The sequence below is a fragment of the Cebus imitator genome, unplaced genomic scaffold (assembly GCF_001604975.1).
Source record: "Cebus imitator isolate Cc_AM_T3 unplaced genomic scaffold, Cebus_imitator-1.0 Scaffold124, whole genome shotgun sequence".
Classification (NCBI taxonomy): Eukaryota; Metazoa; Chordata; class Mammalia; order Primates; family Cebidae; genus Cebus; species Cebus imitator.
The window spans coordinates 42,196-68,607 of record NW_016107439.1 but is presented as its reverse complement, the minus strand read 5'-3'; the positions used below and the strand labels follow the sequence as shown (position 1 = coordinate 68,607).

The 26,412-nt window shown below is 37.9% G+C and overlaps 1 protein-coding gene across 5 annotated transcripts in view; it reads left to right on the top strand.

Moving 5' to 3' along the window:
• The window catches only part of CEP135 (centrosomal protein 135), an 80,362-nt gene extending 54,660 nt beyond the window's left edge, over positions 1-25,702 (top strand). For 4 of the 5 annotated variants that reach the window (XM_017540218.2, XM_017540219.2, XM_017540220.2 and 1 more), the window contains 9 exons: positions 1,284-1,339; positions 2,714-2,882; positions 4,321-4,431; positions 4,711-4,896; positions 10,526-10,735; positions 12,232-12,434; positions 14,153-14,257; positions 17,562-17,675; positions 23,687-25,702. In XM_017540218.2, coding sequence (XP_017395707.1) covers positions 1,284-1,339; positions 2,714-2,882; positions 4,321-4,431; positions 4,711-4,896; positions 10,526-10,735; positions 12,232-12,434; positions 14,153-14,257; positions 17,562-17,664 — 1,143 coding nt within the window. In that variant the 3' untranslated portion in view covers positions 17,665-17,675; positions 23,687-25,702. Of the gene's footprint in view, positions 1-1,283; positions 1,340-2,713; positions 2,883-4,320; positions 4,432-4,710; positions 4,897-10,525; positions 10,736-12,231; positions 12,435-14,152; positions 14,258-17,561; positions 17,676-23,686 lie in introns of those variants that run through there. The other variant, XM_017540221.2, reaches the window with a different exon arrangement.
• The last annotated feature ends 710 nt before the right edge of the window (positions 25,703-26,412 follow it).

Here is a 26,412-nt window from a genome sequence, read left to right as displayed (position 1 = left end):
ATTCTCCTGCCTCAGCCTCCTGACTAGCTGGGACTACAGGCACCTGCCACCACGCCCAGCTAATTTTTTGTATTTTTAGTAGAGACAAGGCTTCACTATATTGGCCAGGCTGGTCTTGTATGCCTGACCTCATGATCCACCCGCCTCAAACTGCCAAAGTGTTGGGATTACAGGCATGAGCCACCACGCCCGGCCTTGTTTTCGTTTTTATTGGTTATGTTTGCTTAGAGATTCTTCAAACTTTATTGAATTTCTTATACTTTTTTTCCTAGATCACTGTCTCCTTTTTGTCACTAGATGGTGGCCTAGACCCCTGCCCATCTGGGATGGGGGAGATCCCAAAGGGGATATCTCAGCAGTGTGGAAGGGCTGGCTAAGGGTTTGTGCCCACAGGACCTGTGGAGTGTACCTCCTACAGCATGGTGTTACTGAACTAGAACTCTGCTTTGGTGTTTGGCCAAGTAATAGAGAAGAGTTTCCAGGGATGAGGAGGTGCTCCTACCTCCCCACTTTGTGTCTGGCTGTCCTCAGGGATATGTCTCCCTTCAGGTATCCATGATGTTTCCTGTGTGTTGAGGCATGGAACAGGTCTCCTGCCAAATTACCCAAAATAGTAGAGAAGCTGGTTATCTACCTCAATCTCACCTTTTTCAGTGTAGAAACCATGAGTTAGGGGAGATTCTCCATGTACCTGGTGCCAGCAGATTGGGGGAAGGGGTGTCACAGATGTGAAAATTTGATTCTTTTACCATCTGCTCGGAGGTTTTTTACTTCCCTGTGGCCCAGGAACTGACTCATCCTTGTATTTGAGTCCTGGGATAGTGCTGTTGATAATGTTAGCATTGTATATTTATTTTTTGTTTCCTTTGTGAGGACTGAGGTCAGCTTGCGACTACACCACCATTTTAGAACCAGAAGTTTCCCAAATATGCAATTATTATTGCCCATGTACAAGTTTCTAAGACCCAGGGCCATGTTTTCTAACATGTTTAAATGTCATTTTTTTCAAATAATATTAATCTTCAAAATGTGATTTTATCTATTTCTAGAAAGTGATTTTATCAGAACTCATTAAAGCAAACTCTTTAACTGTTCAAGGGTAGTCAAAACATGCCAATATGTGAAGTGCAACTGGGACATGGAGATGTTTCCTTGGAGCTTTGTTTTAGGAATACTTTATATAATTGAGCTGCATATTTGAACTCTGTGAATATGGCAAGTTATATAAATTTAGCTAAAGACATTATGGTTTAAAATCTGACACATTTTTGTAATTTCTATAGGAAAAAGCTGTTGCTCATATGAAGATAATGGTCTCAGAGTGTGAATCATCTATGAAGTAAGTCATTAATGAAATTACATCCTGCTTTTTCAGAGATTTTCAGTGAATACAGCTTTATGTGTTCAGTAGCAGTTCAGCAATAGGAGAATTTCCCTTTCAATTTTCCCATTTTTGCCAATGGCAGCATCATTTTCTCAATCTCCAGCTTGAAAATATGTTATTCTCTTTAACCTCTCATTTTCTGTCATCTACATCTAAACAGTTATATCTTATTAACTATACTTCTACATACCTACTTATTCCTTATTTTTACTATAATTACCCTACTTGAAGCCTAATCAGTAAAACTTGAGTTACTTTAATAGCCAATCTTGAATTTATTCTCCTTCTAAACCTATCTTGAGCGCTGTCATAAAATTTTACATTTTATGTCTAGTCTCTCTAGACAGATTATAAGCCACTTCAAGAAAAAAGTCACTTGTTATATTTATTTTACATACCCTTAAGATTTTATATAATAGTGGGGATATAAACATTTAATAAATAATTGCCAATTGAATCTATGCTTTACTGTTTGTTTGTTTGTTTTGAGACAAGATCTCACCCTGTTGCCTAGGCTGTAGTGTAGTGATACGATCTTGGCTCATGGCAACCTCAGCCTCCCCACGCTCAAGTGATCCTCCCACCACAGCTTTCTGAGGAGCTGAGACTACAGGCATGTGCCACCACACTCAGCTTATTTTAAAAAATGTTTCTGGCCGGGCGCGGTGGCTCAAGCCTGTAATCCCAGCACTGTGGGAGGCCGAGGCGGGTGGATCACGAGGTCAAGAGATCGAGACCATCCTGGTCAACATGGTGAAACCCCGTCTCTACTAAAAATACAAAACATTAGCTGGGCATGGTGGTGCGTGCCTGTAATCCCAGCGACTCAGGAGGCTGGGGCAGGAGAATTGCCTGAACCCGGGAGGCGGAGGTTGTGGTGAGCCGAGATTGCGCCATTGCACTCCAGGCTGGGTAACAAGAGTGAAACTCCGTCTCAATAAATAAATAAATAAATAAATAAATAAATAAATAAAAATAAAAAAATAAAAAAAGTTTCTGTAGAAACAGGGTCTCCCTATATTGCCCAGACTGGTCTGAAACTCCTGGGCTCAAGCTGTTAAACTTTTAACACTTAACAGTTTTCTGTATTTACTTGACTGTTGGAATAATACATTTTTTTTTTTTACTTTGTTTGCGTATAATTCATTATTGGTAGACCTCTAAAATATCTGTTCTGCCTAATTAACAGGTATCTTAATGCAGCAGTTACAATTTCTTAGAATCACAGTACATTTGTATTCTAAGTATACTTAGACTATAACAGTTTTCTTTTAAATGAACTAGTTTTTAAAATTTTTCTTCATTATTTCCACATCACGCATTGAACAGCCAGCTAAAGGAAACATTGACTAATCGAGATCGTGAGATAAACAGTCTCCGGCGCCAGCTTGATGCAGCTCACAAAGAACTTGATGAAGTAGGAAGATCTAGAGAAATTGCTTTTAAGGAAAACAGAAGATTGCAAGATGATCTGGTTACAATGGCAAGAGAAAACCAAGTATGAATATAATGCATAAATTTTGGTAGTTTTATACTATTTAGTCATTGTTTGCTAAATATTAAAACTAAACATTTTTTTCTAAAATTGAATGATATAAATGTAAGTGACATAAGTAATTCATTAAGGACAATGGTGTTTATCAGGTATTAAAAAATGTAGCTTAGGTCAGGCGTGGTAGCTCATCCCTGTAATCTTAGCACTTTGGGAGGCTGAGGTAGGTGGATCACTTGAGGTCTGGAGTTCGAGGCCAGCCTGGCCAACATGGTGAAACCCCATCTCTACTAAAAATGCAAAATTAGCCGGGCATGGTGGCATGTGCCTGCAGTCCCAGCTGCTTGAAAGGCTGAGGCTGGAGAATCACCTGCACCTGGGAGGCAGAGGTTGTAGTGAGCCAAGATTGCACTGCTACACTCCAGCCTGGGCAATAGAGTGAGACGACATCTAAAAAAAAAAAGTAGCTTAGAATGCTGCTAAATATCACAGGGTGTCTAACGGGTGCAACTGGTGTTTTCGCAATTTTGTTCTTTGTTGCAAGGAAACCTAAAGCTGGGAGCATGAAATTCTTTATGGCAGAAATCATTGTCACCTTACTGGGTGAGGACATCAACATCACTCTCAGAGCAAAGTTTCTGTGTTTTGAAGACTTGGGATAGGTTTTAATTATTTGTCTTCTGTTGGCTCTGAAATGCACCCGTAGATAAATGAATAAGTGTTTTAAAATGGCCAATACTGAAAGGTATTAGTTCTGTTCATGCTATTTTCTTAAAAGATTATACTGAGAAAACCAGTGATTTTCCTGTTTTAAATTTTATGTTTTATAAAAATAATTTTTAGTATTATTCAGCATGAAGCATATTGCTGAAATATTAAGATTTTTTTATTGTCATCCCCTGACTACGGCTAGCCCTTAGTGTAAATGCCAGATATATATGATATATTATGGGAAATGTGTGATAAAGTTTGGTTAAAAAGTCAAGATCAGACCAGATGTGGTAGCTCACGCCTATAATCCCAGCACTTTTGGAGACCAAAGTGGGAGGATTGCTTGAGCCCAGGAGTTCGAGACCAGCCTGAACATCATAGTGACACTTCATCTCAGAAAATTAAAAAAAAAATTAGCTGAGCATGATGACATGTGCCTGTGGTCTCAGCTTCTCAGTGGGCTGAGGTGGAAGGATTTCTTGAGCCCAGAAGGTCGAGGCTGCAGTGAGCATGCAATTGCACTCCAGCCTGGGTGAGAAAATAAGACTGTGTCTGGAAAATTTTTAAAGTCAAGAGCAGCTAGGAAAAATATGTGAAAATAATGCTTAGGAACAGTTTTCCTTTTTTCCTACTCTATCTTATTACCCAATTTCAAAGGAATTATTTGAGTATAAATAAAATTCATTTGGTGTGGTGTTCATTTTAGATTGTCTTTAATTTTCTGATTTGTAAGGAAATCTCACTGGAATTGGAAGCAGCAGTGCAAGAAAAAGAAGAAATGAAGAGCAGAGTTCATAAATACATAACAGAGGTGTCACGCTGGGAGAGCTTAATGGCTGCTAAGGTGAAAAACATTATTTAGGTTGGATTTAAAACTCAGGGTTTTTAAACTTTTTCATGCTTATTTATTCTGTCTCTCCAATTAGATATTAAACATTTTAAAGTAGAGATCTTGCCTATTGCCTTTTTCTATTTCCCCCATAGATCTTAGTGTGGTGCCTGCTGAGATACCTAATGTTTCCTAAATTAGGACAGAATGCTCAATGTGTGTATATTTACGACATGGGTGTTCCAGTAAGTGACAGTTACTAATTTAGAAACAATTTTATTATGGTTTAACCAGGAAAAAGAAAATCAAGATTTGTTAGACAGATTTCAGATGGTTCATAACCGTGCTGAAGACTGGGAGGTCAAAGCCCATCAAGCTGAGGGAGAAAGCAGCTCAGTTCGACTGGAACTTCTTTCTATTGACACTGAGAGGAGACATCTTCGAGAAAGAGTGGAGCTGTTAGAAAAAGAAATTCAAGAGGTAATATATTTATTTGTTTTGTAAAGATACTTTTCCTTTTTTTTTGAGACAAAGTCTTGCCCTGTCACCCCAGACTAAAGTGCAATGGCACGATCTCACTGCAACCTCCGCCTCCTGGATTCAAGCAATTCTCCTGTCTCAGCCTCTTGAGTAGCTAGAATTACAGGCGTGTGCCACCATACTCGGCCAATTTTTTGTATTTTTAGTAGAGACCACCACGTTGGCCAGGCTGATCTCGAACTCCTGACCTTGAGTGATCCACTTGCCTCAGCCTCCAAAAGTGCTGGGATTACAGGCATGAGCCACCATGCCTGGTCTCAAAGATACTTTATTGACCTGAAGTTGTAAGCATTGATAAAATCAAGTTGTGATAAATTTCTGTCATTCTCATAATTTGCATAGGAGCCCCATTACTTTTTTTTGTAGTAAAAAATACATACATCAAATTTCCCATTTTAACTACTTTCAAGTAGACAGTTCTGTGGCATTAGTACACTCACAATGTTATGTAACTATCACCATTATTTGTCACCCTGCTTTCTGTCTCTATGAATTCGATTACTCTAGGTACTCATATAAGTGGAATCACACAATATTTGTCCTTTTGTGACTGACTGATTTCACTTAGCCTTAAGGTTTACTTTACCTCAAGGTTCATCCATGTTGTGTAGCATGTGTCAGAATTTCATTCTTTGTTAAGGCTCAGTAACATTTCCTAGTATGTACGTACCACATTTTTGTTTCGCCATTCATCTGTCAGTGGACATTTGATTTGTTACCACCTTTTGGCTGTTGTGAATAATGCCGCAGTGAACATGGGTATACAAATATCTGTTCAGGTGCTTGCTTTCAGGTCTTTTGGATATATACCCAGAAGTGGAATTACTGGATCATATGATAATTCTATGTTTAATTGTTTGAGGAATAACCATGTGGTTCTTCCATAGGTGCTATGCCATTTTACATTTCTAGCAGCAATGCACGAGGGTTCCAGTTGCTCCACATCCTTGCCCATACTTGTAATTTTTTGATTTTTTATTTTATAAGAGCCATCATAATAGGAGTGGAGCAGTATCTCATGGTGGTTCTGATTTGCATTTCCTTAACAGTTAGTGATGTAGAACATCTTTTCATTTGTTTATTGATGATTTGTGTATTTTCTTTGGAGAAATGCTTATTCAAATCCTTTGTTCATTTTTTATTCAGAATGTTTTAAATTGTTATAGAAGTTCTTTATATATTCTGGAGATTAATATTTTAGTGTATATGTGACTTGCAAATATTTTCTCCCATTGTGTGGGTTGCCTTTTCAACAGTTTTTGATGTACAGAAGTTTTTAATTTAAATGAAGCCCAATTTATTGTTTTTCTTTTGATGCCTATACTTGTGAGTGTATACAAGAAATCACTGCTAACTCCAGTGTCATAAAGCTTATCCCCTCTGTTTTCTTCTAAGAGTTTTATAATTTTAGCTTATATATTGAGATCTTTGATCCATTTTAAGTTAATTTTTACAAATAAGCTTTTGTCATAAAGACAGTCTGATAAAAATCTCATAATAAAACATTGAAGTTCAGTTAAAATGTAGGGACCCTGAGTTAAATTGATATACAATAGTTGGCCATTATTGTCATTTTTGTTTTGTTTTGTTTGTATAGTTTCATAATCTTTATCTTTCAGGAGAAAGTATTGACTATCTGTAGCAGATAGAATTATGGCCTCCAAAAAGACATGTTGAGGTACTAACCCCCAGTCTCTCAGTTGGAAAAAAATGTCTTTGCAGATGGAATCAAGTTAAAATGAGGTCATAGTGGATTAGGGTTAGACCCTAAAACCAATGGACTGATGTCTTTATAGGACAATGGATATTTGGACACAGGAAACACTGGAGAGAACACCATGTGAAGATGGAAGCAAAGAATAGAGTGATCCGTGTAGAAGTCAAGGACTGCCAGTAACCATCAGGAACTGGGAGAAAGGCAAAGAACAGATTCTGCTTCAGAATCTCCAGAAGGAACCAAACCTGCCAACACCCGAATTTGGGACTTCTAGCCTCCAGAATTATGAGAGAATAATTTCTATTTTTTTTAAGCCACACAATTTGTGACAATTTGTTACAACAGCCCTAGGAAACTAATACAGATTATGGCATCAGAAAGTGGGTTGCTGCTGTAACAAACGCCTAAAAATAATGAAAGTGGCTTTGGAAAATTGGATAATGAGTAGAGACTGAAACAGTTTTGAAGCTCCTGACAGAAAAAGCCCAGATTGCCTTGAAGAGATCATTGGTAGAAATATGGACATTAAAGGCAATTGTGATGAAGACTCAGAAGAGGGGAGAGCTGTAAAGAAAACTTCTGTCATTTACAGAATACACATATTGTCGTAATGGATTTTGTGGGAAATACAAATGTTTCCTCTGGTGATGTCTCAGACAGAGTTGAGAAAAATGTTAGTGGACACTGGAGAAAAGATGTTACATGTTATAAATTGACAGAGAACTTGGCTAAATTAGGGTCTACTGTTGGGAGAGAAGTAGAACTTGTAAGGGATGAACTTGGACATTTAGCCGAGGAGACTTCAAGCAAAGTGCAGAAGAGACAGCCTGGTTTCTCCCTGTTATTTATAGTAAAATGTGAGAGGAAAGAGAGAAATGGAGGAAGGAACTGAAAAGTGGAAAAAAAAAAAAAAAAACAAGACTTGAAGCCGGGCGTGGTGGCTAGCACCTGTAATCCTAGCATTTCGGGAGGTTGAGGCAGGCAGATCACTCAAGCAGTCCACCTGTGTCCACCAAAAAACTACGCTCAGTTGCCCAGCATGGGCAACATGGCAAAACCCCGTCTCTACAAAAAAATTAGCTGAATGTGGTAGCAGGTGCTTGTAGTCTCAGCTCCTTGGAGGGCTGAGTTGGGAGGATCGCTTGAGCCCAGGAGGTTAAGGCTGCAGTGAGTTGAGATCGCACCACTGCACTCCAGCCTGGGTAACAAAGTAAGACCCTGTCAAAAAAGAAAGAGACAAGAGAAACTAGGACTTGATGATTTTGGAAAATTCTTAACCTATCCAGATAGCGTTTTCTGGAGTGTGGCAAGAAAACCTTTTGGTGAAAAGATCAGATATGTGAGCCATGAATCCAGTTAGTCATCTCAGCAGAATCACTGCCAGCTTTGATTGAAAGAAACAGAAATGGGATGAAATGAAGGAAGGCTGTTGGACTTCTGGGATCCTACTAGCAGAAAACAGACCAACAGAGCTAATTGGCTACAAGTTCACTTTCAAGAAAAGGACGGAATGACTCTAAGGGTAGCTCAGAGACCAGCAAGGCCACCACAGGAAGCTCAGAGGCCGGTGGGGCTGTAGCTACCACCACAAGCCCAGACATCACAGGTCCAGAAGATGGAGCTACTGTCTGTCTCCTTGGTTTCAGAGGGCAAGGCCACTGCCCCTATGGGACTAGAGGATGGGACCACCCTGGCCAGCTCAGAGGACAGAGCATCAGAGCACCAGAGAATCAAGGCACAAATGGCTATTCTTGGGTTTTGAAATCTAATGGATTCAGCCTCCTTGGTTGCAGACTTAATTTGGACTAGTAACTCCTTTATTCCTTCTATTTTCTCCCTTTTGCAGTGGGACTGTCTGTTTCATGCTTATCCCACCATTTTATTTTGGAAGCAGTTTACTTGTTTTCCAGTGTTATAGGTCTGTAGTTGGAGGAGAATTTTGTCCCAGTGTGGTCCATATTCAAGAGTCTCACCCATATGTGGTTCAGATGATGCTTAGATGAGATTTTTGGTTTAGAGTTGATGCTAGAATGTTGGGATGGAATGAATATATTTTGTATATGAGAAAGACATGAATTTTGGGGAATCAGAGGGTAGGTAGAATTGTGTCTACCAGAAAGACATGTTGAAATCCTAACCCCCAGTATCTATCAACATGACCTTATTTGGAAACGGGGTTTTTGCAAATGTGAACAAGTTAAGATGAGGTTGTGCTGGATTAAGACAGGCCCTAACCCAGTGAGTGATGGATTACAAAGTCCTTCCAAGTTGAGGGAAATTTAGATACATTATGTACAGAGAAGGCTATGTGAAGATGGAGGCAGAGATTGGAGTGATATGTCTATAAGTCAGTGAACACCAAGGACTGGCAGCATCCAACAGAAGCTAGGAGAGAGGCATGGGACAGATTCTGTCCCTCAGAAGCTCTAGGAGGAGCCAACTCTGCTAACACCCACATTTTGGACTTCCGGCCTCCAGAACTGTGAAGGGATACATTTCTGTTTGTTTGTTTTTTTTAACACTCCCATTTGTGGTAGTTTGTTATGGCAGCCCTGGGAAACTCATACTCTATCTCTAAAAGTTTTTCTGTTAAGAGGAGTATAATAACTAATTAAAAGAATGCTTTCAACCTTCAAAAGAGTTTTTCAGAAACTATTCTCAACTAATCTTTATTTTGTTCTTTATTATTGTTCCTGTTCTTATATGGTATATGAAATTGGTTTTTACTAAAGTATAAATTGGCTTTTACTAAGTATAAACCAATTTCACAATACAATACTGAAGTATTATATTTGGTTAGGGGAGCTTTTATTAATGCACTAAAAAGCTAAATACTTTTCTGCAATGGTTGAAATTGATTAAATCTTCACAGCACAATATTAGATTTTCAATGTGGATCCATGGACTTTTTTTAAGAAACAGGGTCTTGTATATCACCCCAGACTGGGGTGGAATGGCTTGACCATAGCTCACTGCAGCCTTGAACTCCTGGGCTCAGGTGATCTCCTGCCTCAGCCTCCCAAGTAGCAAGGACTATAGGCTGTGCCAGCATGCCCAGCTAATTTTTGTATTTTTCTGTAGAGACAGGTTCTCACTATGTTGCCCAGGCTGGTCTCAGACTCCTAGGCTCAAGTGATCCTCCCACCTCAGCCTCCCAGAGTGTTGGGGTTGTAGACATGAGCAACTGCCCTAGCCTGTTGAAATAATTTTATTTTTCAAACACAGAATTCTTCCCCAAACCTGGAAGTAGAGTTTATATCAGTTTGTATTTATCACCCATAATTCAAATTGTGAGAAATTTCAAATGTGGATTCTTCTAGAAAAAAAATCTTTATCAGTATTTGAAATTTTTTTATTTCAGTTATTAAAATATTAAAAAGTTATATACTATTTAAGTTAAATTTAAATGACTTCAGGTATTTAGTTTTGAAGTAAACCCCATTTTTGGAATTTAGGATTTAACTAAAGACAGTTGGGGAGTGATATGTATATATGTTACTTTTTCTTGAAATGGCATTATTGTAACAAAGATACTTTATAAAGGAAAAGTTTAATGCAGCTTCAAAAACCCTTCGTATTCACAACACCCTGACACGATAATTTTCTTTTTTACATCTTCCAAATATATAAATATATACATGAGGTACTTAGTTATCATGATTAATAATTATACACAATTCCTTTTGTTAAGCATTAAATAGATCATCTTTAAATAGTAGGCAGCTTCCTGAGAGTAGTTTAAGGAAAAATTGGCTGTCATATTTTTCTAAAGTGGGGTTGTTGTCTGCAATCTCAAGTTCTTAAAATTATTGGGTTATTTTAACTTTTTACTTGTTTTTTTAATTTTTTCAGCACATAAATGCCCATCATGCTTATGAATCTCAGATCTCATCAATGGCAAAAGCCATGTCTCGATTAGAAGAAGAGCTGAGACGTCAAGAAGAGGAGAAAGTGACAGTATTAAATGACTTGTCATCTCTTAGAGAACTTTGCATTAAACTTGATTCAGGCAAAGATATTATGACCCAGCAACTGAACTCCAAAAACCTTGAGTTTGAGAGGGTAAGAAAGAGAAATTGTCTTGGCACATTGTTTTATTGAGCCCTACTCTAATTGTTTTACTTTACCATTTCCGACGCTGTACATATATTTGTTTCCTTTTGGAGTAGTTACTCTTTTTTTTTTTTTGAGATGGAGTTTTGCTCTGTTGCCCAGGCTGGAGTGCAATGGTGTGATCTCCACTCACCACAACCTCTACCTCCTGGGTTCAAGCGATTTCCCTGCCTCAGCATCCCAAGTAGCTAGAATTACAGGCACCTTTTAACACGCCTGGCTAATTTTTGTATTTTTTAGTAGAGACAGGGTTTCACCCTGTTGGCCAGGCTGGTCTTGAACTTCCGACCTCAGGTGATCTGCCTACCTCGGCCTCCCAAAGTCCTTGGATTACAGGCATGAACCAATGCGCCTGGCCTAAAGTAGTTACTTTTGACTACAGGATTTTAACAACCAGATCTGACTACTTGATTTTTTGCCAAGATTTCTCTGGCAAACGTAGTGATGAAAGTGAGTTCTGTTTTGGAATAGATGGCTATCTAGGAGATTCTGAGTTTTCTGATTATAAGTTAGGAACATATCCTAATACATTCTTTCTTTGTTTAAAAGTAAGACTTGAGGCCAGGCACGATGGCTCATGCTTGTAATCCAAACACTTTGAGAAGCCGAGCAGGCAGATCGCTTAAACTCAGGAGTTCAAAACCAGCCTGAGTAGCATGGTGAAACCCCGTCTCTACAAAAAATATAAAGAATTAGTCAGGCATGTAGTGTGTGCCTATAGTCCCAGCTACTTGGGAGGCTGAGGCAGGGTTCACTTGAGCCTAGGATGTTGAGGCTACAGTGAGCAGAGATTATGCCACTGCTCTCCAGCTTGAGCAAAAGAGTAAGACCCAGTGTCAAAAATGAAAACAAAAAGAAAAAAGTAAGACTTGAATGAAGGATTGAACAGTTCAGTGCTTCCAAAGTAGAACATTTTTCTCGATAAAAGATCTCAAGATATTTAAATCTTACTTAATTAAACAAGTCTATTTAGCTAGAATTTGCCACTCCCACATGGAGGCATTACTTTAAATAACCGAGTGTGTGTTTTCTAACATGGATGTTTTCAGTTTTCACTCATCTAGTAGTATCTTTATTTTCAGGTACTGAGAAGCTACAATACTGGCTTTATTATGTAGTCAGAGTAAGCATATTCAACCAGAAGGGTCTCATTGCCCTTATGATTTTATGTTAATGACCTTCTCTTGACAAGGCAGCATGACTGAAAACTATTTGAGGGTTGGAGTAGATTCGATAGCCAAATAAGCCCATAGTAAATATAGCAAAGATTATTTTGAAAATAAAGTGTTTTTCTTATACTTAAAGAAATGATTCACAATTTTTAACCAATATCCAAAATGAAACAAGTGATGGATGAATAATTCCACAGAGCTATATTGTCAGATAATTTTTTCAGAGTAAATTTAAAATTGTACTGAAGTAATCTTACTTTGTTTTTCATGTAGGTCATGGTGGAATTAGAAAATGTAAAGTCAGAGTCAGACGTATTGAAAAAACAACTGTCAAATGAGAGACATACAGTTAAAAACCTTGAATCATTGTTGGCTACAAATAGAGATAAAGAATTTCATTCTCACTTAACCTCCCATGAGAAGGATACAGAAATCCAGCTACTTAAGGAGAAATTAACCCTTTCTGAAAGCAAATTGTAAGTGTCTTATGTCAACTTATGCTAAGAAAATTGCTTATGAAGGACAATTTATAAGTTTTTTTGAAGTGGAAGAAAGGTTAAGAACATGAAGGGTAGGCCAGGCGCAGTGGCTCATGGCTGTAATCCCAGCACTTTGTGGGAGGCCAAGGGGGGTGGATTGCCTGAGTTCAAGAGTCGAGACCAGCCTGAGCAACATGGTAAAACCTCATCTCTACTAAAAATACAAAAAAAAAAAAAAAAAGAATAGCCGGGCGTGGTGGCGCACACCTGTAGTCCCAGCTACTCGGGAGGCCGAGGTGCTAGAATTGCTTTAACTGGAAGGTGGAGGTTTCAGTGGGCTGAAATCACACCATCGCACCATCGCACTTCAGCCTGGGTGACAGAACAAGACTTTGTCTCAAACAAACAAACAAAAGGAATATGAAGGGTAGTATAAAACCAAAATATTTGTATCGGGGTCACCACCTGTGGGGGTCTGTCCTGCAGACCCTGACTCAATGATAGATGACTAAAGTACACTGACACACAGATATTATGCTTTGCCAGTTCAACTGAGTGTGTCCAGGCAGCTTACGGGCACCCTGGAGAGTGCTGTAATTAGTTGTGACCACTGACCTCCACACATGGGCCTCTCTGGCCTTTATTCAGCACACGTTAAGTGACAAAAACTCTGAGTCAGCACCACTGGAGAGAAGATTAAAGGACAGGTTCCAATGCCCACAGCAAACACCATTAGTGGCTAATATTCCTTGATCAACCTCCCCCTGAGAGAGTTGTCCAGAATGATCAAAGGTTAATGAATAAACAAGTTAGTTAGGTAAACCCCCACATTCCTTTGTTTCTACTCTAATTTATTTAACTAATGGAACAAGGCTGCCTTCAGCCAGCAACTATAGAAAAAACCCTTAGGCCTTCCAAAAGGGTTTGAAACCATATTCAGTAACTTTCTCTAATATTTTTCCCTTAATATTTTTACCACCACCCTGAGTGAATCCCCAGTGTTTGGCTTCTATGTCTGCTGCTTTTGGAAATTCAGGAGACTGGCTCTAGAGAAACACTGTGTTGGGATGTGCAGACCTGTGTATCGTCACTACAGAGGTGGTACCGTGGGAGTGAATGGGAAGAGAAACGTTAGGAAAGCGCCTACATTTGAGGAATGAACAGAGGAGTCAGTGAAGGAGGGCGCATTCTCAGGCGAAGAGGTGGCTGTGTCTTCTGCTGTAGATTAGGAAAAAGACTAAAAAGGCTGTGAGATTTGACCCACATGTGTGTATTGATTACTTTGGGAGAGATTGATGATATATCTTTAGAATAGAAAGATTTAGACATATTTATAGGAAGAGAAAAGGAAACCCAGGTTAGAGTACACATGGAAGAATGAGTTTTTGAAAAGTACTAAAAATATTAATATTTCTCTTTCCAAGGCAAGAGTCAAGAAAGAGCCAATGAAGACACTTTACATCTTGGCGTTACAGTTTATGTCTCATTCAAATTTGCGTCCTTAGCATTGCTTTAGTCCTTAGCACATAATAGAAGTTCAGTAAATGTTTCATAAACTAAATGAATGAAAAAGAAAACGTGATAGAAGCTCTAGAAGTTTAGAGAATTCTTGTTGAAAGGTCTTCATCTTCTCTTCATTAATTTTAAAAACCCACAGCACTTAACTCTACAAAACAGAATATTTATTTCTTGACTTTCTAAAATTTGTTTTTAAGAACTAGTCAAAGCCGGGAAAATACCATGCTTCGAGCTAAAGTGGCACAGTTACAAACAGATTATGATGCTCAGAAAAGACAGATCTCAACTGAGAGATATGAACGGTAAGGCAAATTTTGTTTACATTTGACAGTGTTTTTATGTGTTCTCTATCGTACTTCAAAAAGTATTTAATATGGCTTGCAAAAAGCAAACTTTTTAAAAAGCTGATACATAAAGTACATTTCTTTGGTAATTCTTCCTTTTAAAAAAGGCAACAAGTGTGGCAGAAGATAACATCCCTACAGTAACTAAAATAGCAAGTATTACATAGTGGATGCTTTATAAATATTTATTGAATAAAATTGTTTAATAATCTGAAAAATAAAGTAAAATAGCAATTATTGTGTAAATATTTCCTATAGCATTTCACGGGGCAAAATTAGAGCCCAAAATTATTTCAAAGAATATAGAGAAGGAACAACAACCCCTACACGGGCTCCAGAATATATGGGTCAAGTAGGATGCTCCAAATACAAATCATCATAGAGGTAACACTATTGAAGACAGAAGCAGCAGTTAGCAAATGTGGGCCAGACACTACATAAGCGTCTGATTAATCCTACCAGCAAATCTGTTATTATACCTACGTTACAGGAAACTGAGATCACATAAATAGTAAATGGTAGGTTGAAGAGTAAAACCAAACAGGTTTTAATTCTAAAACCTGTACCCATAACCTCTCTAGTGTATTCCCTACAGCTTAGTAATTTTCATATTCACTCATATTTTGGTTCATTTGCTTTATGTTGCAAAATTTAATTCCCAAGCATTACAAACCCGGAATGAGACCTGGTTTAAGAATTAAAACCAAAGTCTAACTTGCAAATCAGTTGCCAAGTTACTTGTCTTCCATTACTCTTTCCTACTATATTAATACCACAGACATCTGCATTCCTGAGATTTCATTCTCAAATAGTGGTCAAATTGCATGTTAGATCAGTTTTTGAGTTATTCTTACCTATTTACATCAAAACTTTTTAGTGATGTGCTATTGGAAGTATAGAGACAATTTGCTATGAAATAAATATTTATTATTTCAAAAAAAGGCCTGGTGTGGTGGCTTGTGCCTGCAATCCCAGCACTTTGGGAGGCCAAGGCAGGTGGATTTACTTGAGCCCATGAGTTTGAAATCAGTGTGAGCAACATGGTGAAATACCGTCTCTACAAAAAAATTTTGAAAATTCGCTGGGGCATGGTGATGGGTGCCTGTAGTCTCAGCTACTCAGGAGGCTGAGGTGGAAGGATTGATTGAGCTCAGGAGGTCGAGGCTGCAATGAGCTGTGATCGTGCCACTGCCCTACATCCTGGGTAACAGTGAGACCCTGTCTCAAAAACCAAACAAACAGAAAAGTAAGTCTTAGGTAGCAGCAGTGACATGAAGCAGGATTGTTAATTTCTTATAATTTAGAAGATTTAGTTTTCTAGTGCTAAACTGTACATATATAATGATTTGTATTTCTTAATGACAACTTAAATTCTCTGCAAATCAAAAGTCCTAAATCAAGCTATTTCCCAGGGTTATAGACCTCTCCACAATTCCTCCCCTTTTTCCTTGCCCCTAGCCCTCAATGAAACCTTGAGCCTCATGACCATGTCTTTCTTGCACCTTACTAACCAACTACATCATGCATTCTCAATGGTGCAGTATCACCCCGCATCCTAAAGGGAAAAAATTATTTCTTGGGGAATAGGGGATGGAGGTGGCAAAAATTTTTGATAGTGTAAGTTAGTAGAATAGTTTATGTCCCTCCAAAGGGCCACAGGACATAAGGAGTGTATTAAAATTTCACGGGGTGAAGGGATAATCTGGGGAGGAAAAAGTCTTTGAGAGAGTAATAATAAACAAATCTTGAAAAGCACTGAACTAATTAGAAATCCCAGATACTGAATAACTCAAGGCAGAAAGAGTCTAGGCCAGAGACTGTAAATAGCCCACAAAGGATATGGCAACATAATCCCCATTCTGGGTGGGGACAGACCCAGACACAGGGAAGGAAAGCATGAAAGAGAAAATAGATTATTTCCAATCTGACTTTTGAAGCAGAAAGACGGAAGTGGGCAAGATATATTTCCAAGACGATATGGTAGGCCTGGCATGGTGATTCATGCCTGTAATCCCAGCACTTTGAGAGTCTGAGGCAGGAGGATCACTTGAGGACAGGAGTTCAAGACCAGCCTGGGCAACATAGTGTGACCCCTATTTCTAAAAATGTTTTAAAAATTAGCTGGGCATGAAGGTGTGCACCTGTAGTCCCAGCTCCTCAGGAGGATAAGGTGGGAGGATCGCTTGAGGCCAGGAGTTTGAGCTATAACTGCCACTGCACTTGAGTCTGGGCAACAGAGCAAGCCCCTATTTAAAAAAAAAAGCATAGGAGAAGAACAAGTAAACCTAGCTCTGGGGAACATCAAAGTATAGGCAGGAGAAAAGGATCTAGTAACAGAACTAAGGAGAAGTCATCTAGGCAGAAAGAGAACCAGGAGATGTAGTGTCATGAAAACCAAGGGTGGTTACTAGCACCAAGTCCCATAGAAAGGTCTCGCATGTAGGCATTTAATTAAACAGGTTTGTTAGAATTTTTTTTAAGGATAGAGAAGAAAATTAAATTTATCTGTAAGTTCTGCGCTCCATAGTCACCATTAGCCTTTTTGAGTTTAACGTCTCGCCATCTCATGTTTGTGTCTCTCTATGTGTTCAGTTGGTATCCTATTTATTTTCACTATATGTATATAGTGAATATATATATAAATATATATATTTTATATACACGTAAAATTTATGTATATATATAAATTGTATATAATTTATATTGTATATAATTTATGTATTGTACATAATTTATATATATAAATTTGTATTTATATGTATATAAATATATATATACACATATGTACATATATGTATATATGTGTATAAATATACATCTGTATATAACTATACATATATGTATATATGTACACACACATAAAAATATGTGTATATATACATATATATACACATATAAAAATATATGTGTGTATATATATATATATACACACATATATATTTATATGTGTGTATATATATGTGTATATATACCACATATATAGTAAGCATTTTGCTTCTAAGGTATTATTTTAATGACAGCCTGCTATTCTGACATGGTTATAACATAATTACTTTGAACAATCTCTTATAGTACATATTCTTTTAATTGAAATCTTTTGTCCACTACTTAAAAATTGTACAAAGACATGGGATTCAAGTTTAATAGTAATACTAATTAAGTAATTTATAACAAATTAGCTAATAACTCTTATATTTGTATACCACTTTTTGATTTTTCCTGATGCTTCCACGTATCTCTCTTGTTTGATCTTTACTAACAGAGAACGAGCAATACAAGAGATGCGTCGACATGGTCTTCCTACACCACCCCTTAGTTCTACTCTGAGGTCTCCTTCACATTCTCCTGAACATATCAGTGTGTAATTATCAGAAAGGTACGTATGTAACACCAAGGACAGGCAAAACTAATCTGTGGTTGTAAAAATTCAGAAAGTAGTTTTCGACATCAGGAAATGGAAGATTGCCTGAAAAGACATTCAGGAGAACTTCCTGGAGTAATGGAAAAGTTCTATATCTTGGTGATAGTAGTTATGTGGGTTATATACAATTGTAAAAATTCATAAAACTGACCATTTACAGTGTATGCATTTTTTTTTAAGACATCGGGTCTCAGCCAGACACAGTGGCCTACACCTGTTATCCCAGCACTTTCGGAGGCTGAGGCTGGAGGATCACCTGAGCCTTGAAACAAGCCTGGGCAATATAGTGAGACCCCCATCGCTACAAGAAATACAAAAATTATCCACGCATGGTGGCACACACCTCTAGTCCCAGCTATCAGCTACTGGCCGGGGGATAGGGCAGATACGGAGGCAGGAGGATGGCTTGAGCTCAGAAGCTTGAGGCTGCAGTGAGCTATGATTACACTCCAGTCTGCATGAGTAAGCAAGCCCCTATCTCCCCCCCCCCAAAAAAAAAGACAGGGTTCTCACTGTCTTGCCTGGGCTGGCCTCAAACTCGTGGGCTCAAGCAGTCCTCCCACCTCAGCCTCTTGAGTAGCTGGGACTATAGGCTAGTCCATGTGTTTTATTGCATGTAAATTATACCCAAATTTAAAAAGAGAAGACATCTACAGCATAATGTTAAATGACAATATGAGCTATCACAGGGTATTATTTGATGAAGGGCCAAATTCAAGCTACAAGAAATAGGTAGTAAAAGTATAGACAAGGCGTAGAAACAGGAGTGCACATGGCACAGTAGTCCCAACCTGGCAGGAAGGGCAGGTTGTAGGGGAATAATGAGGGAGAAAGAAGTGAAATGGATGGATCACTGGATATATGTATGTTCAAGCTGTAGTTGATATGGCAAAACTGTTTTTCCAAAGTAGTTGTAAAGAGCTAGAACGCATTTGACTGAGGAAAGGTCAAAGGGTTGTGCTAATTCACTGAAGATGGGAATGAATGGGAAAGAAATATGACTCAGATTCAGGCTTTGACAGGTAGTAACTGTGAAAAATGCATTCTCATTGACAAATAGTTATGCCAGTCTTGTTTAAATTGATGCATTTCTTTGCTTCTTTTAATAGAAATATATGGAAGATAATTAAACATTTCCTCTGACTCAGAATCCTCATTGTGAATATTAATTATGTGCTATTCTTTAACATACTGATGCCCTCATGTTTGTAGGGCCTAGGTTTAAATGATTCCTGATTGCTCTGCTTTTTGCTTTTGTGTTTGATTAAGGCATTTATTTTTCTCTTTCACTTTGAGGACCACTTCTCAGTGTTCACTGTAGTCACTGTGTCCTTCAGTTGCTGTGTTGTTTTAATGTGATCAAGTGGTGGTTCACCTTCTTGTTACAAAGCCTTGGAAGAGTGTGACAGGCATTTTCTCATGTTTGATTTACAGCTGCAGTTTAGATCAGGGGTTGGTTGGTAAACTAGGATCTGCAAGCCAAATCCATACCACTGCCTATTTGTGTAAATTAAGCCTTATTGGCACACAGCCACACCCATTTGTTAACAGATTGTCTAAGACTGCTTTTCTGCAGTGGCAGACTTGAGTAGTTGCAATAGACCCTGTGGCCCACAAATCTAAAATATTTACTTCCTGTCTCTTCACATCATGTAGCTCTGGAAAAACTCAACTCCAGACCTGTGAGAAAATAAGAGTGAAAGGCAAAAAATTCCTTGGTTTTATGAAAATAGGCTTGACCTTGTAGAGTCCCTGAAAGAGGATTGGGGGCTCCCAGGGACCCCCAGACCACACTTTAAGAACTGCTGATATAGAACATAGATTCCAGCAATCCCTGAAGCTGTGATGAATTAGACACTGCTTTTGTTTTTTATTGCATTTTATCTTTTTTAGAGCCAGGGTCTCACTCTGTCACCCAGCCTGTAAGGATGTGGCATCATCATAGCTCACTGAAACCTCAAATTCCTGGGCTCAAGCAATCCTCCTGCCTCAGCGTCCTGAAACTGGGACTACAGGCACACCACCACACCCATCACCACTGTCTAATTCTAAGATTTTTTTTTAATCTCCCCAAACAGAAATTCTGTACCCATTAAACAATAACTCTCTAATCCCCAGGCCTCACCTTCCCAGTTCCTAGTAACTTCAAATCTACCTTTCTGATCTCTATGAATTAGCCTATTTTCGATTTTCATATAGGTGAAATCATTTGTTCTTTTGTGTCTGGCTTATTGCACTTAGCGTAATATTTTCCAGGTTCATCCATATCATAGGATATGCCACATTTTAAAAATCCTTTCATCAAGACACCTGGGTTGTTTCTACCATATGGTTATTGTGAATAATGCTGCTGTAAGCATTGTTGTGCAAATATCTGTTTTAGTCCTTATTTTCAAATCTTTCAGTATATACCTAAGACTAGAACTGCTAGGTCATATGGCAATTCTGTCAGACTTTTTGAGGAACTGCCAAACTGTTTTCCACATGCTGTACCATTTTACATTTTCACCAGCAATGCATGAGGGTTCCCGTTCTTCACATCCTCACCAACACTTGTTATTTTCCATTTTTGAAAATTACAATGATTCTACTCCATGCAGAGTAGAAAAGTTTTATAACCATTAACAAACTCATAATTTATAACTTTGTAATTATTTACAATTAATTTTTGAAGTATATTAATGAGATTGTTATTTACTAATCCATTTCCACTCATGTATTCTGAATATTGTCACCAAAACTAATTTTAAGGGATTTCCCTAAGCACTCAGAAATGAATTGCTCGGGGAAAAAAAAAGAATTGCTCAACTATAAAATGGCATCTCAAATTAGTGTTTCTCTGATAGTTAAAATATACAATCCAACTTTTATTCTTTCTTTTTTGACCATCATGTCTAATACATGCTATTTGAGACAGGAAAAACCAGAAGTGTTTTTCTGATTCTCATACACCACTCAGCACCGCTTCAGACACCAGATTCTCCAGCAGACACCAATTGATCTCAATTTCAACATTTAACTAAATTCTGACATTATCTGCCTGGAGATAACCGTCAGATCCCACAGATTAAGAGTTCAGTCACACAGATCCCTTCCCCTTGATGCTAATCGCAAGCCCCAAGTTGTGATTTGTGCTTCTGACTGAAGAGGTTTCCACAACCCCCTCATCACATTCTATTAATTTGCTAGAACAGCTCACAGAACTCAGAGAAACATTTTACATTTACCTGATTATTGAAAAGGCTATTACAAAGGGTACAGATTAACAGGCAAATGGAGGGGATGCGTAGGGCAAATTGTCAGGGAAGCAGCTCAAAGCTTCTGTGCCCTCCCAAGGCACACCACCCTCCAAGCATCACCAAGTGTTAAGCTATCTGGAAGGTTCCCGAACCCAGTTTTTGGAGGTTTTATGCAGGTGTCACCAAGTAAGCATGATCAATCCAATTATTAGTCATTGGTGATCAACACAACCTTCAGCCCCTCTCCTTTCCCTGGTGGTTGTGGTGTGAGAATTGAACAGCCCAATTCTCTAGTCAGGCATTGGTCTTTCTGATGACCAGCCCCCATTCCTGAAGCTATCTAGAGGTCCCTAGCCACCAGTCATCTCATTAACTTGCAAAAGACACACTTAACACTCTGGAGATTACAAGGACCTGTGTGCCACGAAACAGGAGCAGAGACCCAATATATATAGTCATGCATTGCTTAACAACATGGGATATGTTCTGAGAAATTTGTTTAGGTGATACCATTGTGCAAATGTCATAGAGTATATGTACTTATACAAACAAAGATGGTATATAGCCTACTGCATACCCCGGCTATATGGTATAGCCTCTTGCTCCTAGGCTATAAATCTGTACAGCGTGTTACTGTACTGAATACTGTAGGCTGTTGTAACACAATGGTATTTGTGCATCTAAATACAGAAAATGTACCGTAAAAACACAGTTTAAAAGATAACAAATGATACTCCTATATAGGGAACTTACCACAAATGGAGCTTGCAGGACTGGAAGTTGCTCTGGGTGAGTCAGTGAGTAAGTGGTGAGTGAATATGACGGCTTAGGACATTACTGTTCACTGCCATAGACTTTATAAACACTGTACGCTTAGCTATACTAAATTTATTTTTTAAATTTTCTTCAACAATAAATTAACCTTAGCTTACTATAACTTTTTTCCTTTATAAACTTTTTTTTAAACTTTTTGACCCTTTCATAGTGATACTTAGCTTAAAACACAAGCCGGGCGCGGTGGCTCAAGCCTGTAATCCCAGCACTTTGGGAGGCCGAGGCGGGTGGATCACGAGGTCAAGAGATCGAGACCATCCTGGGCAACATGGTGAAACCCCGTCTCTACTAAAAATACAAAAAATTAGCTGGGCATGGTGGCGCATGCCTGTAATCCCAGCTACTCAGGAGGCTGAGGCAGGAGAATTGCCTGAACCCAGGAGGCGGAGGTTGCGGTGAGCCGAGATCGCGCCATTGCACTCCAGCCTGGGTAACATGAGTGAAACTCCGTCTCAAAAAAAAAACAAGCTGGAGAGGGAGGTTGCAGTGAGCTGAGATTGTGCCACTGCACTCCAGCCTGGGCGACAGAGCAAGACCTTGTCTCTACACACACACACCAAAAAAAAAACACACAAACATATTTCATAGCTGTACAGAAATTTTTTTTAATATTCTTATTCTATAAGCTTTTTTCTATTTATAAAATTAATTTTTGTTTTACTTTTTAAAGCTGTTTGCTAAAAGCAATGATGCAAACACACACATTATCCTAAGCCCACATAGAGTCAGGATCATCACTATCACTGCTTCCTGTCTCTACATTGTGTCCCACTGAAAGATATTCGGGGGCAGTAACCTTACGGAACTGTCATCTCCCGTGATAACAGTGCCTTCTTTTGGAATACTTCCTGAAGGACCTGCCTGAGACTGTTTTATAGTTAAACAGAAATTTTCATTTCTATTATAATCTTATGGGACCACAGTCTTTTATGCAGTCTGTATTTAACCAAAATATCATTATGGAACATATTTCTGTTTTATTGTTTTTTTAAGAGACAAGGTATCCCTCTGTTGGCGAGACTGGAGTGGTGCAATGCACCATCAGAGCTCACTGCAACCTTGAACTCCTAGGCTCTGCAGTCTCCCACCTTGGCATCCTGAGTAGCTGGGACTACAGGTGTGTGCACTGCACCCAGCTAATGTTTGTAATTTTTTTATAGATATGGGTCTTACTGTGTTGTCCAGACTGGTCCTGAACTCCTGGGTTCAAGTGATCCTGCCTCAGCCTCCCAAAGTGCTGGAATTACAGGCATGAGCCACTGTGCTCAGCCTGTATGTCTTATTATAATGCAATGTCACATCACACAGATGCACTGAGGAAACATAAAATACAGAGATATGTTAATAAGGAAACAAAAATCACTTTTTTAAACAAAAGTATAAACCAGGCAGGGTAGGGTAGCTCACACCTGTAATCCCAGCATTTTGGGAGGCCACAGTGCGAGGATCACTTGAGCTTAGGAGTTTGAGACTATCCTGAACAACATAGTAAGACTTCATCTCTACTTAATACCAAAAAACTGAGCTGGGCATGGTGATGTGCACCTGTAGCCCCCTCTACTCTGGAGGCGGAAGCAGAAGGATCACTTGAACACAGGAGATCAAGACTGCAGTGAACTATGATCACACCACTGCACTCCAGCCTGGGCAACACAGCAAGACCCGGTCTCTAAATAAATAAGTAAATGAATAAAATAAAGTACAATGAATAAAACTGTATTTGAACTTTAAGAAGTAGAACAGTACTTCTTAAATATAACTGGATTTGGGCACAGAGTTTTATTAGAGTCCATAATTTTATTTAAAACATTATTAAATTTCAGTTTTTTATGAATATGTTGAATAACTTTATCATTTTTCTCTTAACTCACTTTTCAATTTTCCTCCTTTCAGAATAATGGCTTTCAATGAGTTCTCGAGGATTTTCAAAAGAACAGAACAGTAGTGAAATATTTGAAGTACTTGTTTTTGAAAATCATGAACATGGACACAAATTCTACCTCTGTCAACTTGTATTTAAATCAGTGAATATTTATGTTAAAAAGTTTGGTTTAAAAGAACTATACATGTATATTTTCATATATATGACAGAACAAGAATATGTATTAATAGTGCCTAACTCATGTTATACTATATTTTTATTCCTGAATGAAATTACTCAAAGTATGTTTCTACTGTGAATTGATATAATGTATTATTCACATGCTTTAATAATTTGTTTCTTAATAAGCCATGACATATTTAGGTAATTATTCTTACAGTACTTGTTTTTAGTTTTCATACCTATGTTTAACCCATATCTTAATGTATTCACAAAGAATTGTCAACTTCAATGCTGTGCTGTCATGTTTAACTTTTCCTTCTTAAAATTATTCATAGATTTACTGTCGTCAGTGGGAATGTATTCAGGTCTAGTCTTCTTATAATAGCAGAGATCTTGGTAAAATAATGATTACTATATATAATGTGTTATTGCCAACTAGAAGAACTATGATGAGAAAGATACCTATATATACTATGTAAAATATTGTTTTAACTATCATCATATGGGCTGTTTATGTAACATAAATTCTATCACAATCAAACTAAAAGCTTTATGCAGAGTTTTGTATAAAGCAATAGAACAGAAATTTGGGACATTTTTATAGTAAATAAAATTCCTCAGTTTATTAATCTAAGATTTCAAAGTATAAAAGTATATGGGGTAGGCCAGGCGTGATGGCTTACGCCTGTAATCCCAGCAGTTTGGGAGGCCAAGGCGGGCGGATCACCTGAGATCAGGAGTTCAAGACCAGCCTGGCCAACATGGTGAAACCCCGTCTCTACTAAAAATACAAAAATTAGCCAAGCATGGTGGCAGGCACCTGTAATCCCAGCTACTCAGGAGGCTGAGGCAGGAGAATCACTTGAACCCAGGAGGCGGAGGTTATGGTGAGCCAAGATCGCACCATTGCATTCCAGCCTGGGTGACGGAGCGAGACTCCATCTCGAAAAAAAGTACATGGGGTAAATGCAGTGAAATATTTTGTTAAATTACAATATATATTCAGTGATACTACTCTTTTTCTTCTAAACCTGTGTGTTGTAATTTACCAGTTTTCCAGAATGGCATTTTAACACCGAACTGTGGCATATACATGGAAAAAGCTTTTTACAATTAATTTTCAAAGTTGTAATTTTAAAGACTTTAGGCATATACCTATATTAATGAAACAACAGAAGTACAAAATGGAATGTCAGCTACAAAAACTAATCGTGTTTGAACCATAGACATTTGAAAAAAATCCTCTTAACATATTTTGTTGTGATTGAAAACGTAAAAACTAACATAGGAAAGTGAAAGATCAGTTACTTATGATATATTTTGTTCCCTCTTGTGGTTAAATAAAGTGGAGTGTGTGTGTGTGTGTGTGTGTGTGTGTGTGTGTGTACACCTGGGGGTGGGCAGTGCTCTTTTTCTAAAACTAATATGCCTTATATATCTGAATTATGCCCTTTTTAGGGTGTATTTGGATATGGGCTGGTTTGCTTTTCTACCACCTTTGTAATTTTATGTATCCCAACTCCTTTGTGTGAATTCATGTATTATAGCAAAATATAAGAGACATGGGACTGTTTGCAGTACCATATGGAAATCTTTCAATAAATATATGTAAATAAAAAATATTTGGCCCCACCTTTTCCCCCAAAGCAACAGCAAGACATTTTGTTAGATATTTTATTTTTAATGTTTTCTATAATTTAAAAATGTATAACCTGCCAAATTGTTGTTTTTATAACCATGGTATTTTTTAAAAAACAATTTTATCTTAATGTTCTGACCTTTTATAGATGTTTTTAATTTTGTTTCAAATAATTTTAAATTATGGAGCTTGACCTAGATTTGCCAATAAACTTTCTAGTCAATTTATTTTCTCTTTCTTACAAATAAGGTTTTTATAATTTTATATTACCAATATTCTTAAGTCTAAAATTAAATAAAATTTATTCAAATTAAACTTTATCATGGTGGGATATGGATAAATCCCTGAACATAGGTGCCAGGCACCTTTCTTAACTGACTTTTATTTCCAGTTAGTTCAAAATAGTAACAAAGTCAAAGTTTATTTTGATTTCTAGCCACAAAACAGTTAAATGTGTGTATGTGTGAATATACGCCCTTCTCACTTGGAAATGCTCTTTGTTGAGCATATTAACTCCTATTAAACTATGACACCTGTTACCCTACCTTACTGTAATTCATCATACAAGTGGTCTCATTCTTCTTTCCCCAATCCTTAGAAGATTTTAGCAAGTGGTTTACTATCTACCATTAATTCTATCATCAGCCTTTTTATGTCAGTATCTTCTTGGGCCAATGGTTATGGACCATACCTGCAGATTGTAGTTATCTGGAGAATTTTAATGAAAAACTGAAGTCTGAACCTCTACACCAGACCAAATACATCAGAAAGTCTGCAGTTGAAGTGTGGTCTTTTTAAAATTTTTAGCCTTTAAAAAAACTGACAATAGAATGTACATATTTATGAGGTACGTAGTGATGTTTCAATACATACAATGTATAGTAATCTGATCATTGTAATTAGCATATCCATCATCTCAAACATTTATCATTTTGT